General features: G+C 37.9%; 1 protein-coding gene across 2 annotated transcripts in view; it reads right to left on the reverse strand.

Moving 5' to 3' along the window:
- Positions 1–22,449, reverse strand: part of ITM2B (integral membrane protein 2B) — a 36,600-nt gene extending 14,151 nt beyond the window's left edge. Inside the window, exon 1 of one of the 2 annotated variants that reach the window (XM_001368796.5) lies at positions 21,970–22,449. In XM_001368796.5, the coding sequence (XP_001368833.1) occupies positions 21,970–22,086 (117 nt within the window). In that variant the 5' untranslated portion in view covers positions 22,087–22,449. The remainder of the gene's footprint in view (positions 1–21,969) is intronic. The other variant, XM_007495425.2, reaches the window with a different exon arrangement.
- Positions 22,450–24,411: the final 1,962 nt, after the last annotated feature.

Genomic DNA, 24,411 nt, shown 5'->3' on the forward strand with positions numbered 1-24,411 from the left:
ATGTGCTATCTTTACAAGAGAAAGGAGTGCTAGGAATAGACTCCACAGTTTTTAAAAATTCAGAGGAAAGAGAACCAGCTCAGAGTCCCAGAACACCTAAGTTCAGTACTGGTCTCAGACACTAGTAAGCTGTGTGACCCAGAGTAAGTCACTTCAACTCTATTTGCCTCAGATTCTTTATCAGTAGCATGGGGATAACCATAGCATCTACCTCTCAAGCTGTTGTAAGGATCAAATGAGATGGTAACTGTAAAGTACTTAACATAGTATCTGGTTCATAGTAAGCACTGTTAGGTAGTATTGCCATTAAACACTTATTAAAGCACCTTCTATGTGCCAGGCATTGTGCTAAGAGCTAGGCAAATTCTCTTGCATACAATGCCATCATCTGACAAGATACCATTCTTAGCCAAGGAAAACATAAGTGAAATAAAGGATAAATTCAATTACAGCATTTCTGTTAGTTCATATTTAGGTCACCTCAACCATTTCCCTAAAGGTCTTCAGGAATGTGTCATCAATTATAAATCTAACCCAGGTTAAAAAGGAAAAAAAAAACTAGCCTTTTCATATTTTTTTTCCTCTGTTCTCAAACTAACAGGTAACTTCATATCTCCAGACATTTCTATTTAGGTCTCCTTTATAGGTTGAATTTTTAGAGGAAATTTTTTACCTAAATTCTCAGGAAACCTACTTTATAATATTATGGCAGATTAAACCAACATTTCAGGATGCAGAACATCTGAGGTCAAATATATTTCTAGGGTTGAAAAGAAAAGAGCAGGTTTCTCTTATTAAACCAACCAGAATGAGACTATTTGACTGGGGGGGGGGGCGGAATGAAGATAATAATGTGGTCAGACTATAGAGTATAATTAATATTTAATTAAAATTGTTTAGTAATTAATAATGGCTGGCAAGTACATAGTAGTTTAAGATTTGTGAAACACTTCCCAAATATCATCTCATTTGAGTCTCAAAACAACCCATGGAAGGAGGTACTCTTTATTTGTATCATTTTACAGATAGGAATACTGAGGCAGACAGTAATTAAGTGACTTGCCCAAGCTCACTTAGCTAGGAAAGGTCTGAAACTGTGTTTGTATTTAAGATGTTCTTGACCAAAGTGTAGCACTCTATCCACTATAACTAAATCACAATGTAAGGCCCTGAACTAATAATGTGCTTTTAATATAATTTTTTTTTATTTTTTTGCATGGTTACATGATTCATGTTCTCTTCTTCCCCAACCCTGGAGCTAACAAACAATTCCACTGGGTTACACATGTATTATTATCCAGAACCTATTTCCATATTATTCATTTTTGTAAACCCCAAACCCCAAATCATATACCCATATTAACAAGTAATAAATAATGTTTTCTTCTGCATTTCTTCTCTATATGTGGATAGCATTCTTTCTCATAAGTCCCTTGGCATTGTCCTGGATCATTGCAATATAATGGACCTTTTAAAGAGAGTCAAATTCCTTAAAAAGATCTGGAAATTTAAAAATATAGTCAAGTGAGAACCAAAACATCCTCCCGAGTATACTTTAGGCTCACCACAGTAGACTTCTTTGAATCCCTGATCTTCTTCTAACCATGGCTGGTCAAAGTCAATCTTATCTCTTCTCATCTTTGTTCAATAGGATCGTTTTTCCAGGGCCAGATCTTGCCTCTGTCTTTGCTCTTTTGGTTTCTTTTGCCTGAAATAATTTCCTATTTCTCCATGTTCACAATTAAAACTGAACTTTCTCACCCTCCTTCTGTGGCATCCCCTTTGCACATATTTAAACTCTACTATTGCCATCACGCCTCTATTCTGGGTCACGTGACACCATGGAGAAGACACTGGCCAAGTTTCAGGAAACCTACTTTATGCTATTATGATATATTGCACCAATATCTCAGGATACAGAACACTAGCAGGTAATGGCTGTCTGACCTCAAACTTTATGGTTCTACCTAAGCCGCAAAGTTTTAGGGCAGGGTTGGCAATGAACTGTCATCTGATGACCACTAATAATAACTGGTATTTGTTGCATTTGTACTTTCACAAAGAAAGACCAAGCAAAAGTCCTTGCCTTCAAGGATTCTTGGGAACAAGTAAATAAGTAGGTACCTAGAAGAAACAGACAGAGCACACTGAACCAGATCTCCGAGGGGGAAAGGCGCTGGGAGATGCAGAGGGCTTCCTGCAGAAGGTGGGCTTTAAGCTGAATCTTGAAAGGAGGTAGGAAAACTAAGATGTAAGGATAGAGTATTCTAGACATTGGGTACGTGGGGGAAGGTTGGGGACAACAGCCATATAAAGGCATCTTCAGGGAACGATAAGATAAGCCAGTCAGCATTTGCTGGACCTTAACAGTGTGTGTTTAGGGGACTAAAGAGGTGTGAAGGAGGCCAGTAGAAAATGTTAACTGGAAAAGACACTGAACTATTAGTCAGAAAAATCACTCTTTAATTAAGGAAAGGACTTTAGCACTAAAATTTAGACCTCCTCGAAGAGTTGCAGGCTATTAACCCATGCAGAGTCCCCCGACTCTGGCAGATCCGGTCACTAAAGTCCTGGGAGTGCCATAGCACTAGATGACAGCTCCCAGGAATAAAAGAATTTGGGGGATCAGGGGCAGGGAAAGATGGCAGATTGACTTTACCATAGCTACAAGGAAATAGGAGTGTTCAAACTATACAGACAGGATACAATTAAGCTTGGGAAAGCAATCAGAGCCAGAGGCGAGGGTCTAAGGGAAGGGGTGGCTTATAGTGGATGCTAGGTCCCTGCCCAAGTGTGGATCTTCTAGGGAATGGGGGAGACAACTTAAGACAAAAAGAGTACTTAGCATCTGCTTAGCCCCACTTGATTGTCATTTATCTTAGGGTCCATTATTCAGTCTGACACTGCAAGTCTGAGATTCCCTTCAGGGTGGATTCTCAGAGGAACAAGGACAAGCTTTGGGGTCTCTAATTTACAAGCTAGTCCTGAACTTGGGGTTCATCAGATTTTACTAAGCTACAAGTTTGGATTTTCTAGATTCCGCATCAACAAAAACAATTTAAAATTATAAAACTAAGTACTTTGTATTCGTTCCTGAAAGAAACAGGGAGCTACTAGAATTTAATGAATAATGGGGGGAAGATTTACTATGGGGCACATAGATAGCAATACACCTGAAATTAGAACCTAGACTACCTTGCACACAATAAAAAAAAGAATGCTTTCTGAACTAAACATCCTAATTTCCAAAGCATATCAGTTTTCTAGGACAGCTAGGTGGCACTCTATCAAGTGCTGATCCTGGAGTCAGACTTACCTTCCTGGGTTCAAATCTGACCTCAAATACTTGCTAGATATGTGACCCTGTGACTTAACCCTGTCTGCCTCTGTTTACTTATCTGTAAAATGAGCTGGAGAAGAAGATGGCAAACCACTCCAATATTTCTGCCAAGAAAAGCCCAAATGGGGCTATGAAGAGTAGAACAGGATTGAACAAACATTTTCCTAAAGACTTCCTATCTTATACTGTATCCATCTCAAAGACTGCAATGTGTCTTACTGTAGATAAAAAAACAATACAATCTTTCTGGGCTTTGTTTTCCTCAGTTTGTAAAATAGAAGAGTAGAGCCAGAGGATTTCTGATTTCCTTATTTCCAAAAAATATTTTAAGGTAAAATTTAATAATCAACAAAAACAAGACTAAACGAATGAAGAATGAAATTACACATAAGCCCCTCACTGTTCTGTGCCTACATTTTAACAAAGTAGAATCAAAAAAGTACTGAGTCATTCCCCTGGTTAAGCTTTAGGAAAAAAATAATTTTAGTCCATATGTATATACTTCTACTCCACTTTCATTACTTCATAAAGGTTTTTTTTTTTTTTATTTAAACCCTTACCTTCTGTCTTGGAGTCAATACTGTGTATTGGCTCCAAGGCAGAAGAGTGGTAAGGGCTAGGCAATGGGGGTCAAGTGACTTGCCCAGGGTCACACAGCTGGGAAGTGTCTGAGGCCAGATTTGAACCTAGGACCTCCCGTCTCTAGGGCTAGCTCTCAATCCACTGAGCTACCCAGCTGCCCCCTTCATAAAGGTTTTTGCATAATTCCTGGTATTCTTCATATTTCTCACTTTTTATAGCAACTTAATATTCTAACTTATGTTACAAATAAAGTAACTATGAATACTTTGTACAAATATTCTTCCCCCTTTCCTGATACATTCAGGTTAAAGCCCTAGCAATAAAATTGATGTGTAAAACGATTTTTCCTCTTTGTACCTATCATATCAGGGTCACCTAAACACTCATATAGTTATCTTCCGGTTGAACAGTTCTCTAGCGGGCGGACAGTCAATGTAGATTAGTGAAATCACTATTCATGAATTGAGTTCATGTTTGGTTAAGTGGTTTTCCACTCTCTCAAATTGTACACTCCTACTGTTGAGAGAGTGAGTGAGAGTGAGGGGAAGGGGGGAGGGAGAGAGAGAGAGTGTGAGAGAGACAGACAGACAGACAGACAGAGAGAGACTTCAGATTAACTAGCTCAACACCTCCTCGACACATACTTTTTTCATCCTGGCATCAGCATGGCGTCATGCTTCAAGGTCAGGGTACCTGGGCTCTAGTTGCAGTTAACTATGGAGTTAAGATAAATCACTTAAGCGCTCAGTGTCTCATCTTCCTTATCTGTGAAAAAGGTGAGGAGCTAGGGAAGGACACTGGGCTAGGTAATCTGAAGTTCCTTCCAGATCTGAAAGTTCTAATTCTATGGAAGCCATCTATCCAGTTCAGCTGAAAGGAATACCAATGGTATTTGACTGAGACACCAACTCTGTTTACTTGACTTCTTTTAAAGTCAAGGTGAAATGAATGAAATTAAAAACATAGTACTTGTATTATTCATTTAAAAACTTTAAAAATTTAAAATTTTTTAATTTTAAAAAATTTTAAAAATTAAAAAAAATTGTCTTAGAAATCAATACTAAGTATTAGTTCCAAGACACAAGAGCAGAAAGGGCTACGCAATGGGGGTTAAGTGACTTGCCTAAGTGTCTGAGGACAAATTTGAACCCAGGACCTCCCATGTTTAGGCCTGGCTCTCAATCCACTGAGCCACCTAGCTGCCCCTGGGACTTGTGTTACTAATAGCATACATGCTAGTGTTGAATTTGGTTGAATGTAAAATTTTGGCACACAGACCACATGGAAGATACAACCTCATCATTCTGCAAGACCCAATCAGCCTTGGTACTCACACTTCATCACTGTCTTCTCTGTTGCTATGATTGGAGGACAGAGCCATAAACTCCAAAACCTCCTTTTTAAGGACAGGGCTCAGAATAGATATTTCATTTTCCCCTGTTGTACTACTTTGAGATTTCTCAAACTTCTCTACTATTCTTATTCCTGCCTTCTCCACCGTTTCAGGTTACTTTTGTTTTCTATCTTCACCTGTGAAATTGTAAATTCCTTGAGGGCAGGGGCTATCTTTCTTTTTTTCTCCTTGTATCCCCACAGCATATTATTATATTAACACAGCATGTGGGAAATAGGTGTTTAATAAATGTTCATTCCCTATTGATGACATACAGTCAAAAGAATGCAAAGAGATGTGAAAATATCTTAATATTCTTGAGCTTATATATGGATTTAAAATGTCTTTATTTGATCTTTCTGGGGAAGATTGCTACAATCTCAATTACAATGACAAAATAAATGTGGGGGATAGTTAATAGCAAGGCAGCTATATAGTGTGGTAGATGGAAATTCAGGCCTGAAGTCAGGAAGTCTTGAGTTCAAATCCAACCTAAAACACTTACTAGGCTGGGTGACTGGGCAACTCATTTAATCCTGTTTGCCTTAGTTTTCCCGTCTGTCAAATGAGCTGGAGAAGAAAATGGCAAATCATTCTAGTATCTTTGCCAAGAAAACCCCAAATGGGTTCACAGAAGGACATAACTGAAACAAAATAACTAATAGCCAATAATCCCACTTTTCCTTTCTCCTATAAAATAAAGCCCATATTCAGAGACCCTTGACTTTCTGTCCTTACTAGCTTTCAGACAACACTGACCTTTAATAGTTACATCAGGGCTTGTTATCACAACATTGTGAATATTAGAAAATGTTAACTTAATTCCAAATTTATTTAATTTATTTAATAAGATAATCAATCAGAAATAATTAATCACCATTTAAGGGGGGAAAAAAGGTTTTAGGGACCATAGCAATGATTATTAGTTAAGGGAATTCCCAAGTTAGGAAACTCCTTGTACCAATGCACCTTCTTTGTAATTTATAATCTCCCCAAAATATAGTCTGGGAATGATCCCTTGAGGTCAAAACTATTTTCTAATACTAAAAGATTTTCATTTCTACCAATAAATATAACTCACATCCACAAATTAGGGATTCTTAACAATTTTTAATAGTGTAAAGGATTTCTAAGACCATTAAGTTTGTGCACTGCTGTCCTATAGTACTTGTTCAGGGACAAACTGCTAGTATATGCCAAAGATGAAACTCAAATGCTGATCGATCCTCCGGGCTTCAGTGCCAACTCTATTCATTATACCAAATTACCTTTATAGAAAAAAAGCAAACAAGGTTAAAATGTTACCTGAAGGTTTATATTCTCAAGGTAAAGAGATCTACAATAAAAATTATCTTTTAAATTACCTTTCCAAAGAAAAACAGTAGAATAAAAGAAAACTCAACTTTATTATAAAAATATCATACAGAAAAACCAGTGATTTTAAAACATTTTAAAACTAAATCAAGAAAGTCTATGAATCCCAACACATTATTATGCATCATTCAAATTAGCACAAGTGTTTAGGTTTCTAGTTCTGGACAGTGTTTCTAGCATAGGAAATTAGGTCAGGACTCAAAGAAATTAGGCTATAAATCTTTTTCTGATACTGCACGTTCCTAAGGCTAACAGCCATGGCCACTTTTGTCACTACTACTATTTTTTTTATGAGAGTATATAAGGGGTATACTACCTTGGAGGTAGTGGAATTTAAATTTATTTCTGTCTGTATTTGAAGATTTAAAGGTGATAGCTATATTGAAGACCTACTCTTAGTTTTTGATGGCAAATTTCCAAATGCTGGGAGATAAGCACTGAAAGAATTTCCCAATTGGCAGTTATAAAGACCTTATGTTACATTATACCAGTACATCGCTTTTCTCTTCTTGGAGATCTTAGTAACAGGAAGGCTAGATTTTCTAAGAAATTAGTTTCAACATTAAAAGCTTTTCTCCGCCTTCACTCTCAGCAATGTACATTGCATTTCCTATTGTTACCAAATCTTAAGTTTATAAGAAATTTCTCCAAGGCAAGTCTCCAAAACATATCCTTTTCAAGAATGGTACAAAAGAAATGACAATCTTGGAAGACCATCTCCCAAATATTTTTACATTGTTGGCAAAAAGATAAACATTAGTACTGTTTGAGAGTACCCAAGCCAGTCACCTTTTAATTTCCCACCCAGTTTCACTCTCCTTTGGATTCTATTATGCCAAAAGGAACTTTGGTAATCACACCTCCTCAAGTTACTTTCTTTACCTCAGGGTCCTCTGAAAAAGATGGTGGAAAATTTCTCCCAAACCTCCTAAATGGCAGAGACTATCTTTTATTTGTATCCTGAGGGCTTAGCACAGTGCCTGGCACATAGTTAAAACTTAATAAATGCTTACTCACTATTTTGGATGAAAATCAAACCAGTCTATACTGTTAATCAAATATCACAAGCCTAATAATGACTTTCAGAGACAGACAGTCTGACAGAATAATTTAGTTTACAATTATGTTCCTTGATATTAACATTACTGGATACCTATGAATTTAGGTTATTTAAAGAAATTAATGAAAAAATATCATCTCTCCTTATATAACAAAGAAAATTATTATATAGTATCTGTAATTCCTTATGTAAGTCATTAAGCCATAGGAACAATCTTATGAAAATTGTATTTGAGAAGGAGGCCAAGTTAAAAGGTAACTGATTCTTACCTAAGTATGCATTTTATAAAGCAGCCATTAACCAAGAACAGGCACTCATTTAATTAAAGCTTTTCAACAAACTCTCCATATGTGAAAAGCTGAAACAGATGAATCCCACCTAGAACCACCTGCTTCGCTTCTGAATTAAGGATTTTACATGTTTGTATAGAAATAGTACTGCCATTACAAATGCCATCTATTCACATCAGACTTGCAAGAGCTTTGCATGTAGTTAAGAATCATGAAATTTCATTTCTTCAAAAATATTATAAAGTTTAAGTCAAGACCATTCCTGGAGCTTCTGGGATATAATATAGTCTTCTACAAATCATAGGTATTTTAGATTCCTTGAAGTTTGTTTATATTTCCTTAGCTTATCTTTTGGGAAGAAAATAAGTAATTTGCTCATGGTAGAGGGCAAGTGATCAGTAGGCAATGGAGAGAACTGCCTCAGTTTTGTGACAGCACCCTTAACTTTGGGATACTGCTTTACTACATATTAACTCGGAAGCATTAAAGTTATTTGTCCTCAAAAAAATTAACTTAAAAAGAAAATCTGGATTAAGTGATGAAGGCCAAAAAAAAGGAGGGGAGGGGAGGAGATAAGGGTACCGAAGACAGAAATTGCATTCAATTAGGCACCTGCCAGACAAGGCACAAGCTGGGTTTGAGGGTACAAAAAACCAAACAAACCTAAATCAAATAAAAATGATGCTTGCCCTCAAGTGGCAGCCATTCCTTTAAAAAGAAATCTAGAGGCAATTATGTGTATTGATTCTAAAATGGGAGGTAAGATTTCTAAATAAATAAAAGGCCCAAATGGATATAGCTTAAAATGCCATTATAACAAACAGGCCAACACTGGAATCAGGAAGACCTGAATTCAATTCTTCTTCAGATACTTACTACTTATGTGACCTTGGACCAGTCATTTAATCTTTTTTTTTTTTTAACCCCTACCTTCTGTCTTAGAATCAATACAAGTGGAGAGGGTAGGTCACAGAAAGTAAGGAAGGTAAAGAAATGGGTATTGGGGGAAGTATCAGATGTAGTAAGTGGAAGTCCCCTAGTAGGAGGGCAAGATTAGGGGAGAATAGATTGTGCTCTAGGCACTATTCTTTTGAAAATGGAAGGAGAATGTATCAGGGAAGTCAGCAGACAACAGGTACCAGAATCATGTTGTTCAATTATTTTAGTCATGTCTAACTTTCCATGACTCCATTTGGTGTGTTTTTTGGGCAGAGATACTGGAGCAGTGTGCCATTTCCTTCTCCACCTCCCTTTACAGATAAAGAAACTGAGGTGTAACCAGAGGTCAAGTGACTTGCCCAGGGCCACACAGCTAATAAGAGTCTGAAACCAGATTAGGGCTCTTTCAGATTCTAGCACTCTAGCCAATACAAATGTATTAAATGAATCTGAGAGAAGTTCCTGAGTTATGACATGGGGAGCAAGAAATAATCTTAACTTCTCCCTGACAATCCCAGAGAGTCTGGCAAAATGAGTTAAAGTACAACCAATGATAGAAAGGGAGGGGAAGCTGTGTTAACAAGAAAGAGACAAGATTCAAAAGCTTCAAAACGTAATCTGGTTAGTTAGCTATGGAGCAGGAATTCCTGTGAATGTGGGGATAGGGTTGGGTAGCTTCAGAGCAGAGGTTCGCTTGGATTAAATAATGAGTGGTCAGAGGATGGAGAAAAGCAGCAGGACATTCAGAATCACTAGAATGGAGTGGGTAGTTGGGTGGAAAAGTGTTAATTATTGAGTCAGGAGTTGGGGGAAATTCTTATTTGATCATATGATAATAACCTTACCAGTAGTATAGGCATTATGATGATCATATCACAAGTAGGGAACTTCCTGAAGCTTAAGGTTGCTCAGCTAGAAAGTAAAAGAAGTGGTTGATATTCAAATCTAGGCCATCTAGGATATAAAGGAAATTAGAGGCAGAATGGACCTCAGAGATCCAAGCCCCAGAGTGCACAGCATTCATTTCTCAAAGTCAGTCAGTCACTAGACTGACCAGTGGCCATAAAACTGTTAAAATCAGATATAATTTATTTCTAGGCTTTGGAATCCAGAATCAAAACAGGACAGCTGCTGTCTAGTGAAAATAGATGCTTTGAACTGAAGAAAATAAAGACTACATTCTTGACCCATAGTCAAAGGTCAATAAACAAACAAACCAAAAAAAAAAAAAACCACACCCTTATTCTACCCTCCTCTTTCCTAACTTCTGGGTTCTTTTGGTATTTTTTGTTACAAAAGATAGGAAGACTTGGAGAATTTAGGTGGGAAGGCTTGGAGAAACTGCTACTGGAATGGAAAGCAAAACCTTGGCTCATCTGTTTCATGGACGGGGCCCAAAGAAAACACTTGTACAGAATTATTCATTGTATAAAATTTGTTATAAACAGATCAACAAAGAACTGTTTCGATGGGCCATCTGCTGGGATAAAGGAGCAATGCTTCTCCTTTTACACAATGGATCTGTTTCTAAGAAGTCAAACTAATTCTTTGGTGAATTCTCTTGCAAAGAACTCCTTAATTTATTCTTTTTGGGGGATAAATCTGAAATTACACACATAAACTTAGATAAAGTTTGATCAGAAAGGGAATGGTAAATAGTATACTAGGGCTTACCTATGTTATATTAGTATTCAGATTATATGACAAGATAAGTAAAAAAGTATTCATTAAGTTTCTACTTATATACCAGGCAGCTATGCCAAGTGCTAGATATATACAAACACAATTTTGCATATAATTATAAAATACATATTCTATATAATTTGAATCATTATGTATGAATTATATATGAATAAATGTGTATTGTCAACATGGAATCTAGAAGTCCCCAGTTTCTTTAGTTGGGAGGTAGACACCCCAGGTTTTGACCTACTCACTGAAGAGTTTTCCCACTGAGGGAAAGTCCTACTTCACAGGTCTCAGGCTAACAATAGACATCCCGGTAGTTTGGTGGAAATAGTTAATCCCATCAGATGTTAAGTATCCCTTTTGTTCCAATGGTTTCTCCCCCTAGGCTAAAGCCCTTTACCAAGGTGGCCCAGACTGGGCCTTTCCCTTTTGTGACCATTGTAAAGCATCAGCCCCCCACTGTTATTCCTGTCAGGAACCCCTCACTTTCCTTCCTTCCTTTCTTGATTTCTTCAATCAATTATCCCTCTCATCCTAAACCCCCAGGTTTCATCTAGGAAGGTATTTAAGCTCCCCAACTTTAATGGCTCTTTGGAATTGTCATTTTCCTACGTTTGGCATTCCCAGAGGTCAGTGATGAGAGTGACCAGAGTTCACCTGTGTGGTGGTGCAGCTCTGTGTCGAGGCCTACTAGCTCTGAACCCTGTTTGCCCTTGATTAAAGAGTGATTTTGACAATTTAATAGTTCTGTTTTTTTCCCAATCAACAGTATGTATATATGTATATGTGTATAGATATATATATAGCCCCAAACAAACAAAAACACCCTATTTTGTAATAAGAGGTTCACTGTTTCTTTTTGAGTCCAATATAACTGCCCACCAAATATGAATGAAGACAAAGAAGGATGAATGTTAACTATTCAACTGGCCTTGGTATTCAATGAAAAAAAGAAGCACGTCCATTTTTTGGCATGGAGTTTCCATTTTCTAATGGAAAGAATGCTGGAATGGAGATGTGAGTTTTCTTCTAAAGTGTGTTATTCTGGGCAATTCAGTTTTCCACTCTCAGCCTTCAGATTTTGTTATTGGTTAAAAAAAAAAATCTGAGTCAGACCATCTGAATTTGAAGCAATCCAAAGAATTCCATAGTGAGAGGAGGGGAGCATGTGCAACAAATACCCATCTACTTTGCTGACACTGTAGGTCATATATAATGTGTACATTCAGGCAATGAAACCACAGATTTGTAGAAATTAATTCCATGACCACAAAGTTGGTTTATTAATCTAGAACCAATCACACCAAATGCACCCCATTAAGTATCACCACATCATCAGTCTGAGAGTCCAATGGACCATAAGGAAAAAAACTAAAATTAAAGGAATTTTCTGAGTAAGAGGACAAAGTAAAAAAGGTAAGGAGTAACAGTGATCACTAAATCAAAAGATAAGATTTGGTATTAACACACAGGGAGTCAAGAGATTGATTATTTCAATGAATCAGTGTTTCCTTTTTTTGATTTAATAAACTGTAGAAATTGTGTGAACTGGTATTTAAGAGTTGAGTTAAGAGTAAATTTCTATTCCATCACACAAAAATGTGTGATAGTTTTATTCTGGAAATTCATCATTACATCTGTTTGGATTTATTTTAAATAAAATAAGTCTTCATGATCAAAGAGCTCAGATACTTGCTATTCATGGGATTTTTGATTAAAACTTTATTTCTTTAGGCCTCGATTTTCTGGTCTGTAAAAATAAGTAGTTAAAAATCTAATCCTAATTTCACAGACTTCTCGTGACAAACTCTAGAGGTCCTAATCTCGCCTAAAGCCTGGCAAGATCTGTATTACCAACTAGAATTGTATCACTGTGTATGAAGGGTTTTCCTGGCACACATGAACTCCTCAGTACTGGAGTCCTGTCAAATATCACTAGTACCATTCCAGTTACTTAAAAAGGAGCTGAATTAAAACCAAAAGAAGAGCTAGGGAGGGACTATATTCATATAATCCACAAAAGAGCATTGATGAATGTGGTAAACCTTTGTGGACAGATTCCAAAAGACCTAAGGTTTTCTTTAATACTAAATAAAATCTAGGAGGATCCCACTCTGTTCAAAGTTTCTGAACTCTAGAGAAAGGACCACCTATAGACCACCCTTAGGAAAAAAACTCATATGTACAAAAATATTTAGAGGAGTTGTGTGTGTGTGTGTGTGTGTGTGTGTGTGTGTGTGTGTGTGAGATGGCAAAGGATTAGGAGCTGAAGGAATGCCTATTAATTGGAGAATGGTTATAGAAGTTACATGATTCTGATGGAATAACATTGTGATATAAGAAATGATGAAGAAAGTGGTCTCGGAAAAACCTAAGGGGATTTATAGGAAGTGATGCAAAGTAAACAGAATCAGAAAAACACCGTATGCAGCAACAATACTGTAACAATGATCAGTGGTGAAACTTAGCTACTATGATCCAAGACATTTGGATCCAAGACAATTCTGATGAATAATGCTACTTAACGCCAGAGAGAGAAATGTGGGACTCCGTGCAAATTGAAGTATCTTTTTAATTTTATTTTTCTTGCTATTTGGAGGCTTTTTTTGTAACATGGCTAATAAGGAAATAGGTTTTGTATGACTTCACATGTATAATTGATATATTGTTTGCTTTGAAGAGGCAAGAAGGTAGAGTATCAAAATTTTTGTTAATGAATGTTAAAAATAATTTTAAAATAAAGGCCAAAAAGAAGACAAGATGATCCTTTGGCCTGAGCCTGTTGTGTCCATAGTTGAAGCTCACTGGGCTGTTAGCCCAATACCTTGGCAGGCTTTAAAATGTTACAGATCCCAGTAGTGGAATTGGGTTGACTCAAGGAATGTTAGGGCTGGAAGCAAATTTGGAGATTAAAGGCCAAATGGCAATATAGAGTGCAAGAGTCAAGAGAATTCTGGAATCAAATCCTGCCAACACTTAGGTATGTAAACCATGAACAAGTCACTGAATCTTAGGGTTTCCTCAGCTGTAAGACAAGAAATGGAACTACCTGTAATTTTATTGATACCTTTAGACTTTTATCTAGTTGTGAGGTTCAAATGAAGTAACACATGTACATTACAAGTGTAAACTTCAACTTTTACCTGGTCTCATTCTCTCATTTTATGAAGATAAGATGAGGAAACTGAGGGCCAGAGACAGTGCAATGAAAAAGCTAAGTAGCAGAATGGGGGTGGGAGTGGGGGGTGGAAGATTTAGAGCTAGGGCAGTCCTGGAACCAAGCCTTTCTGACTTTCCATTAAGGAAATGATAAAAGCTTAAAGACAAGCCAGTAGAAATGAAATACTGCAAAGAGAAGGTAGCTGCTGAAGATGAAGATAAGAAATGTAGAGCTAAAGAAGGACAATTAATATACATTTTTTCTGGACTAAGTTGCTTTTTTTTTTAAACCCTATGTGCCTACCATTTTGTATTTCAACTGACTTCTTGATTTTTTAGTCTTTTTAGTACAAGGAGATGGAATAACATCAAAAAAAGAGAATATGAAAACTAAAGGTTTCAGTAGTTTATCCTTATGTCAGACAAACTTTTTTTTAAAGGAAATCTTCAAAGCCTTATGCTGTACTTTAAAACAATAAGATCTAATTATGTTCACAAATAGTTGTCATTGTAACAATACATCTGCTTATATACACACTGAAGTACAAATTCCTTCACAAGTCATAATTTTAGGTAGAAATAAATTCCCAAGATCGTTCACATGAAAAGTGAAGTATTTATAAATCTGTGGTATAAATTATAGTTCAATAACCATTTTTCCACCATCAAAAAAATCAGTCTCATCTAGAAATAGCTTTCTGCTTAAGTTTTATGTTGCAAAACCATCTTGCTGCCAACCAATTACCAGGATTGTTGAATAGAAAGTACTCGGTAAAAAACAAAACTATACCTCTACTATGAGAGCAAGAACAGAACTTCTCATTAAAAAAAAAATACATTGTTCAATTTAGGAACATTTAAGCATATGCAAAACCATCATTAGTTGGTTCTTAATGCTTTTTTAAAAAACTACTCAATTTAATACAAATGGTGATGAGATATATTGGTTTTCTTTTAGAATTAAAAGAATTTTTAACAGATTATACTTATTTTCCAAGGTTTTTATTCACTCAATTGTTGGCAACATTCAGAAAATGTCTAGTAAGATGAGAGATAACACAAGAACTACCACAACATACTTCATTTTAAAAGACTTTCATTTCAAAAACAAGTATCTACTGAAGGACACAAATACTAGTAAAATTAGTTTTCAAATAGCAATTGTCCACAAAGTCCTAAGGGACAAACAGGATACACTTATCTCCTCTGGTCACCTCCTTTTTGTAAAAGCATTTTATTGGTACAAAAAAATTGGAATAAAAACAAAACAAAAACCAGACAATTTCCTATAAATCTTCCCAAGTTTCTTGAGTGAAAAAGTTAAATGTTTCTAAGTCTTGCAATCACATTTGTTTCTGAATAATATCTCTTTCCTCCCACCCACAGAGCAATCTATTCTTTGTGGCAAAAAAACAACGAAGAAAAAAGTATATCAAGACTAACTAGCACATAGATTGCACAGTATCTGCAATATTCCCTTCACAAAGAAGGAAATTAGCTGTACAAAAATACTTTCATTTGGATACTCCGGATGGGCAAATCAAGTCCACTGAACAAGAAAGCAGCTGAAGCCTATCCGGTTCTTTGCAGAACCTGCTACAAGTTTTTTGTTTTTAAAATTAGATTCTCAGTTAAGTATTAGAGGTTGAATTGATCAGTTTTTGTTATTATTTTTTCTTAATTACCTAGTCCAAACCTCTCTTTTTTAAAAAATTTATTTAATTAGATGATTTAGAATAATTTTCCATGGTTACAACTCATGTTCCTTCCCTCTCCTCCTCCCAAACTTCTCCCACATATGATGCACAATTCCACTGGGTTTAACATGTGCCATCGATCAAGACCCATTTCCTTATTATTAGTATTTGCACTAGGGTGATCTTTTAGAATCCACTTTCCCAGTCATAGCCCCACCGATCCATGGGATCATGTGGTTGTTTTTCTTCTGTGTTTCTTTTCCCACAGTTCTTCCTCTGGCTGTGGACAGTGTTCTTTCTCATATGTCCCTTCCAAATAGTTCTGGATCACTGCATTGCCACTAATGGAGAAGTCCATTACGTTCTCTTGTACCACAATGTATCAGTCTCTGTGTACAATGTTCTCCTGGTTCTGCTCCTCTCACTCTGCATCACTTCCTGGAGGTTGTTCCAGTCTCCGTGGAACTCCTCCACTTTATTATTCCTTTTAGCACAATAGTATTCCATCGCCAACATATACCACAATTTGTTCAGCCATTCCCCAATTGATGGGCATCCCCTCGTTTTCCAATTTTTGGCCACCACAAAGAGCGCAGCTATGAATATTCTTGTACAAGTCTTTTTCCTTATTATCTCTTTAGGGTATAAGGCCAGCATTGCTATAGCTGTGAATTCATCAGTCTTAGGATGGGATGACTTCTTTCTGGCCCCTTCTCTACATGTTGATAATATCGTGAATCACATATGATAGCAACATAGTATGGTAGACTACATGTTAATCTTGGGTAAAAAGGGCTTGGGTTCATCCTGCCCTCTACGATTGCTATCTGTATAACAGTTTTCTGGAAAATAGAGGTATTGGAATAAGTGACTTTAATGGTCCCTTCCAGCTTGAGGTCTATACTATCACTTCTTTAAAAACATAATGATTAAGTTAGCCCTGGAGTTAAGGTGATAAAATGTATCATCCTCCTTCACTAAAGAAGTGGTGAACTCAAGAGAGGACAGTCAGACCGGAGAGCTTGCTTGGTTTTGTTAAAGTGCTTTTTTCCTTCTTTAAAAACAAAAACAAAAAAACCCAACTTTCTTAGAAGTGAAGGCTTGCTAGCTAAACAATGAAAAAAGGATATATATTCAGAAGCAAATAGTAAAAAAAAAAAAGACATCAGTAAAAATAAAATTTAAAAAAAGTTTCATTTTAATAAATACTGTAACTAAAAAGGAACGCTATGTGTACTCAATTCAGTTTAATATGCATTTTTAAAACACCTACTCTGCATAAAGTCTGGCAAAGTTATCCCCTAGACTCCAGAGATATTAAATGGAAAAAAAATGTAAATAACCATAAAGGAGCTGACAGCCTATTGGGAGTAATAACAAATATAAGATATAGTACCTTCATCTATAAAATGAAGAATTGAGAGCCAGACCTAGAGACGGGAGATCCTAGGTTCAAATCTGGCCTCAGACATTGTGTGTTTGCTGTGTGACCTTTGGCAAATCACTTGACTCCCATTGCCTAGCCCATACCACTCTTTTGCCTTACAAGAGGGAAGGTAAGGGTTAAAAAAAAAATGAAGAAGCTGGGCAATATGATCTCTGAGATCCCCATTAGCTCTAAATCTATGATCCTAAATACAAAATAATAGGGTGGGGAGAGCAGGAGGATTAGAATATTAATTGAGATAGTGAGAAGAAAAGTGCTTGTGGAGATGGCACATGAGCTGAGCTTTAAAGAGATAGGAGGGTTCCAAGAGGCACAGGTACCATCAAATAATGAAACTGTCCCAGAAAAATCAATAATAAATGTCTATGTGCCTCAATTTTATATTAAGTGACCCTTTAAATTAAATAACCCTACTTAATAAAACTTAAGATGGTTTCTATGCCAAAAACCCCACCAAGTTTGAAATTTTCCTTGGACACTAATTTAATATTAAATAATCCTTTAAATTTAACAACCTCAGTTCAAAACCTCTAAGATGGTTCCTATATTAAAAAACAAAACAAAAACCCACCAAGTCTGGAGCCCTAGTCATCATAGATAGTACAAGTGAATAATCATTAACTCAGAGAAGCTCAATTAAGGGTACAAACTCTAGCTGTGAAATGGCCTCTGAGAATACTTTTGCCCATGTAAACTGGCCCTACAGTGGCAAAGTGGAATTTTCCCTCAATGCTGTAACCACTGATCAGAAACACTGTCAACAACAATTTATTTGTTGGGTGTCTGGTCAAGAGAAAAGGTATGCATCAAGGCAATATTGAAAAGGACACAACTTAGAGAAGACCAAAGCAAGAAGTTGCCCTCTTTCAATTCAATCTGGACCATTTCCAAGCCCCTGAAGTCTCTACCAAATGCCTCCAATTGTTAATAATAATAGAATAGCTGACATAGAAGGCTATAAGGTTTGCAAAGTTTTACAAATATTTCATTTGATCCTCATAACCACACTCCAAGGGGTAGGTGCTATTGTTGTCCCCATTTTATAGATGAGGAAACTGAGGCAGGCAGAAGTTAAGTGTCTTGCCCATGATCATACAGTCACATTTGAATTAAAGACTTCCTGACTCGAGGTCAAGCTATCTAGCACTCTATCCATTGGGTCATCTACTTGTCTTATGGGGAGGGTGGAGGAGAAACCCAAACCCCAAACTGATAGTATAATTCATAAGATAAACTTGAATACTGGGAGAATAGGATTTCTCAAGTCCTCCAGGCATGAAGAGATAGAAAAATTTGCCAAATGCTGAAATGATGTAACAACTGAGAAATAGTTATTCTTCACTTAAGTTTTAAAGTTAGAAGCAACCTCAAGGGATGTTCAGCCCCCTCATATTACAGAAGGAAATTGAAGATGGTAAAGGTGAAAAGATTTTGCCCAGTGTCACATAGGTGCCCATCTTCTCTTTCTCTAGTATATCTCTCTTTAGAGCTAAACTTAACAATGAAGGAGATAAATCAAAGTATGACAAGTGAGGAAGTATTTGATACTTTTATTTAAAATTTTTTTAAAATAGGGAGGGATGTCTGCCAAATATAATTATATAACATAGTGCTAGATAGAGATGACTTTTTCTTTGTATTTACAAATACATGACACACCTATTTTCCAGAGGTAAGAGGAAAGCTGCCTGCAACCTAACATACAGGAAAAGTTTCAATTTGGGAGGATATGTATTCTTTCTATTTGAAAGGCTCATAATACCCTTTGTTTTCTAATTTCTATAATTACCTCTCCCCTTTTCCTTCTAATGGACTGGCCAACAGAGAGAATATAAGACAAAGATGTAAAGACAATTATTCACAATAATCCATGGAAGCAGCAAATCAGTAAATAAGGGACAAGATGATTTAATAACAGGAAATGGAGAACAGTCAAAGGGATTAAACATAAATTAACCATAAGTCTCCAAACCTGCTGGAGATAGCAGGTGGGACTAAAAGGTAGTGGGGAAAAAAAAAAAACCAGCAGGAGGTGGGAGGCAAAGCAGAATAGAAGATGAGAAAGTATTTACCAAAGTAACAGGAGTGGTCACTCTAATGCATTATATGGTACTATGGTCACTTGTTCCTAAGGGGTTTGGGCCCCAAATGATCCAATCTAATCTTCTCAAGAGGGTTAAGGGAAGGAGCAAACATACAAGAGAGCGATTATGTGTTTTTATCTTGAGAAACCAGCTGCAGAAACATACCAAATGGCTTGAAAGCAGTCATTATCACGGAACCAGAAAAAAATCTTCAAGGAAATAATGATTTTTCAGTTATTGTCCAAGCTTTTAAGGTTCAGAAATTCTTTCACAAAAATACACCCTGAAATAAGGTTTTAATTTACATATAAATGACTGATTAGAAAGATCCTACTCTTAAAGCAGAGCAATATTTTGTCACAAACTAAAGAAAAGGCTCCTTTCAGTAAGGAACTGCAAAAGGAGTTAGTCATCTGTATCTGCCAATTCACTGATTACTGCCTTAGTTACCAAAGCAGGACTTTGGCCTTTACTGCTCAGTCCTGGTAGTTTTGTTTGATATGTTGCTTTTAGAAAATAGAAAAGGTTTAGAAGGCCACGGAGTTATATGTTGTTCCTTTTAATCATTGCCTACAATGTCAAATCTGAAGGTGAATTTAGGAGAATTTCAGAAGTTTTCCTAGCAAGCTCACCAGAAATTAGGAGAAAATTATTACAGGCTGATTTTATGACTTTTTAGTCAACAAAAATCTGATTTTAGTCCAAAGATTTTCAGATTCCCCCAGAAGATTCAGGTCCAGAGGGGGAAAAAATGACGTCACCCAATTTCTTTCTCTGGATTTCTTTCTTTTTTTTCTTTTTTTAAAGGGGAGGAGTTGGTTACAGACATAGTCTTGAGATGATGGTTGTTTTCTACTTTCAGATATTAGTTTTTTTGCTATACTGTACCATGATGTCTAATATTTAGAACTTCGGGGGGCTAATGAATATTAGATAAAAACAAATGTTCAGATAATCTACTACTGGAATTACAATATATTTGATCTATCCTAAGTACAGTTATTTTAGGACTGCATAGGATTCAGGGAAAGCAACATTGACTGAGCTACCTCTTAATCCAGTTAGGGAATAGGCTCACTGTTTACATTTCAAAACAAGACAATCCATATCAAAATTAACATTTGAGGCTTCTTTAAAAAATCTCTTAGATTTCCACAAATATACAACAAAAAAGTACAGGCAAGTTGAAATGAATATTATGTCTCAAAGTTGTGATGGCATTATTTGGTAAGCAAAGAATCTTATTAGATAGGATTTTAGAATTCCATCTACTCTAAGTCAATGCAAGAATCCCCTCTGCAACATTTTGAGCAAGGGGTAATCAAGTTATTCCAATACTTCAAAGTAACTGACCAAGACCTGTTAACCTCATTTCAATTTTAATTGTTAGAAATGGACAAAGCCTCAAAAAACAACCAGCAGCCTTCATAAATGGCACACAATAATTAGGCTTCTTTTATAAGTTAAAACAATGTTTGAACTTTTTTTTTTTTAATAACTAGGAGGTATATAATTGGAAAGGAAAAGTATTCCTCGGAAAATTTATTTTAAAAGTTTAGCAGAAATAACTTAAAACAAGGTCTGCTAAGTTGCAAAAATATACTCTTCGCAGAAGTTAAAATAACACTAGAGAAATGCAATAACCTTCTGCTAGAGTTTCTTTTGTTAAGCTGCAAAAATATAAGAAACTCCAGCAAAAGGTTATTGCATTTCTCCTAGTGTTACTTTAACTTCTGAGACAAGTACCACAAAACAAATGCTTCGTAAATATCCTCAGTGGGTAAAATAATTACTCAAAGGAAAGAGAGGATCCAGATAACCGCTCTTTGATATTTATTTTAAAGCAGATTATGATAAACATGATTGTCTATTTTTAAAAACTGGAGAAGGGTTGCAAAAATTTTAGTTTCACCTAGTGTTGAGAGCTATTCACTGACTTCTAAATTTTATTGGAAAAAACAACACCTATGGCCAGTTTCCACCAACAGCCTCACAACAATTGCTGACCTTTGGCAGGAATGATATTGTTTTAATTATAAAATTAACAACTCATTCCAGTCAACTAGCCCGCCCGCCTTCCCCACCATTAAGTTCAGCTGCCAATAAGGATGGGCCGGGGGAGGGGTAGGGGTGGGGACCGGGACTGGGTCAGAAAGGAGGTTAAGGAAGAAAATGCTTTTAATAAGAGGCTTACAGCTTGCTGGACTCAATCCAAGTACTGTTCGGCTCCAAAACGAAAGTAGAAAAAGAAACCCGAGGTTTAGGCTAGTTCTGATGTCAGCCATTTTAGGATTTATTTATAAAGGGGAAGGAAGGGATAAACTCGGCTGGGGGGGGGGGGGAGGCTGGAGGGGGAGGTGTTGTTTTTGTTTTGCACGTTCTGAGGCGAAGTCCCACCGTGCACCCCGCCGCTGCAGCGGGGCGGCCCGGGCCCTACACCTCGCCCCAGTACCAAAGACAGCGAACGAAGAGGGCACCGAGCTTAATCTCCCTAGCCCCCAGTTCCTCCCCAGGCTGCCTGTGCAAAGTAAAGAGCTTGCCACCCCCACCCCACTCCCCGCATACGCACTTCCTTACAAAGGAGCCGGCCTGGGCTGAAGGAGAAAGGGGGCAATCGGAGGAGGAGAAAGGAGGGTGTGTGTGTGTGGAGTGGGAGGAGTGTGTGGGGGGTAGTGTTAGGTTTCCCAGGAAAGTATCTCATGGTGGCTCCCCTTCTTCCCCGCCTCACCCCCACTTCATCCAGGGATCCCAGTCGGACAGTGAACCTTGCAACTTGATCTAGATCGCCTCCCCCCCAATTCCCAGTGGTTCTACCTGGGATCCCTTCGGGGCGCCCCACAACCACCACCTCACTCCCAGCACCGACCCTTCCCCCACCTCCCCACCCCCTCCCCAGCCCTGCCCCGTGCCCGGACCTTGCAATCTACACTGACGGCGTCCGGAGGGATGATGAGCGCCTCCTCGCCGCTCTTGGGCTCCTCCTTCTTGGCCTCCTTCTGGGCCAGAGCCGAGTTAAATGCCACCTTCACCATGGCGCGGCCTCTCGCTGCCCTCGCGGGGTTGGGGGTGGCACTCGCTGCGGGCCGCCTGAAAGCGGCAGCTGCCTTCTCCTTCTTTTCCTCCTCCTCCGCCCGGATTCCGAGCTGGCGAGAGGTCTCTGCTCAAGCGCGGCCGGACAGCAAGGTCCGTCTGCTGCGGGCTCAGCTTGAGCTTGCACTGCCCCTGCTGCTGCTGCTGCTGCTGCTGCTGCTGCTGCTGCTCCTGCGGATAGGGTTCCTGCTCTCAGGCTCTCTCGATCCCGTTGTGCAGGCGCTGGACGCTCACGCACCCAGGGGGAAGGGCGGGGAAGGGGGCGGAGCGACCCGCCTTCGGGGGCGGGGGGAATGACGGGGGAGGGGCAAAGAGCAAAGAGACCTGCACTGCCCCAGGGCTGGAGAACCCGCCCAGGGAGCTGCACCCCCGGCGAACAACTGGAACCGCCTCCCCTTCATTTTTTTTATTTTAAGCATAATTAGTCCAACTTTTAAGCAAAATAGTCCAACTTTTCTGTTGTTTCCTAAAACCGATAGGACTTAATCCCTTGCAGTTCCACCCCACCTTCTCCCATTGAATTCGTTTACAAATATGAAAATTTAGATTTATTCTGATCTGTGCCTCAGTTTCCTCATCTGTTCAGGTGGATTGTCAGGGGGTGGAGGAAGTCTGAACTTCTGCACTCAGCTTGGTGAGATAAATACCCCTTATCCCAAAGATCTGCTTTCTTTTCTGTCTGTCTGTCCCACCCTCAGGCGGTTACCTGAGTCAGACTCACTATTCTCTAACCCTTCCTTTCCCATACCTCTATCTCCCTCCCTCCTTACCCTTTTCCTCCTCTTCTTTCTCTTCCTCCTCCCTTCTCCTCAGTGAGTCTTCCTGTTGGGTTGTGACCTGCCTCCAGAGCAGTTCTTTCTGCTGCTAAGCAGTTCCACGTTTGAACCCAAATCATTCCATTATGGATGAATAAAACCCATACATAAAACTTTTTGTCTGTAACCTAACACCTAAGAGATACAGTAAGGTTTAATTCAACAGCCATATATTAAGCACCTACTCCCAATGGGCAAACTACCATGGTATTTCTGTAAAATGGGCTCAGAAATTATAACATGTAGAAAGTCAAAAGAGATAGGTAGCATAGTTGATCCTAGTTCTCTGACTTCAACTTCACCATTCTTTTCACTACACATACTTAGCTTATTTTATGAAAAAGTTTCCAATCTAATCCACCCTTATCACTGCTGTCAGTGATTTGTCCTTTAGGACAAGTCTATGTCATTCCTCTACTCAATGAGATACATTGCCTTCCTGTTGCTTCTAGGATAAAATGTAAGCTATCTAGGCTTCTAAAGTCCTTGGCAATCTAGCCCCAACCTACCTTTTCAGTCTTATTGTACTCATTCGTCTTTCTATGCTTTACATTGTGGACAAACTAGCCTTGCTGTTCCTAACACACTATGCTCCATTTCCCATCTCCTTGCTTTTGAAGGGGCTGGCTAACTCCTATTCCTGGAACTCCTATTCCCTATTCCTTCCCATCATTTCTTCTAATCTCTTACTACCTTCTATATGAAGCTTTTCTAGATCTCTCCAGCTGTTATTATATTCTCCCTACACCCCAATTTCTTTTTCCTATAGTCTGCATGTAAAAAAAAATCTATAAAATCATATATACAAATCTAAATGTGCACACACTGTCTCCCATATAGAACATTAGCCCCGTGAGGGCAGGGACTATTTCCTTCTTGACTTTGTATATCTAGTACCAAGCATAGCACATAGAAGGAGCTTAAAAAATGCTTGTTGGTTGATGGATTGATTGAAGTAAATATACTCATTTTCTAGAAAGATAACCTTAGTTAAGAGGGGAGAAAGATTGTTTTCATTAACCTAGAAATGGTGGAAGATTCCATAACTGCACCACCTTTGGAAAATAGAACAGATTCCTTGATACTGATCTGGTGATTCTGTGTATAATACAATAGAATTTCTTGAGTTGAATATCTCATTTACTAGCTATGTGACCTGTGCTTATATGGGCCTCAGGGGCTTGGAGATATGAGCTTTGCTTTATCTTGCCCAGAATCAGTTCTCTACCATTGCCTATTTCATCTCTTCTGGCCACCATCTGATCCATATCATGCTTCTCCTTCTCCCATTTCCATCTTCCCTTTAAATTAATCTTCCACCATTAGAATATAAGTTCCTTGAGGGCAAGGACTGATTTGCTTGCTTATATTTTTATTCCCAGCCATTTACACAGTGCCCCGCACATAGCTAGTACTTAAAAACATACTTTCTAATGTTCTGTTTGTCTGTCC

Source organism: Monodelphis domestica, chromosome 4, assembly GCF_027887165.1.
Source record: "Monodelphis domestica isolate mMonDom1 chromosome 4, mMonDom1.pri, whole genome shotgun sequence".
Taxonomy (NCBI): domain Eukaryota; kingdom Metazoa; phylum Chordata; class Mammalia; order Didelphimorphia; family Didelphidae; genus Monodelphis; species Monodelphis domestica.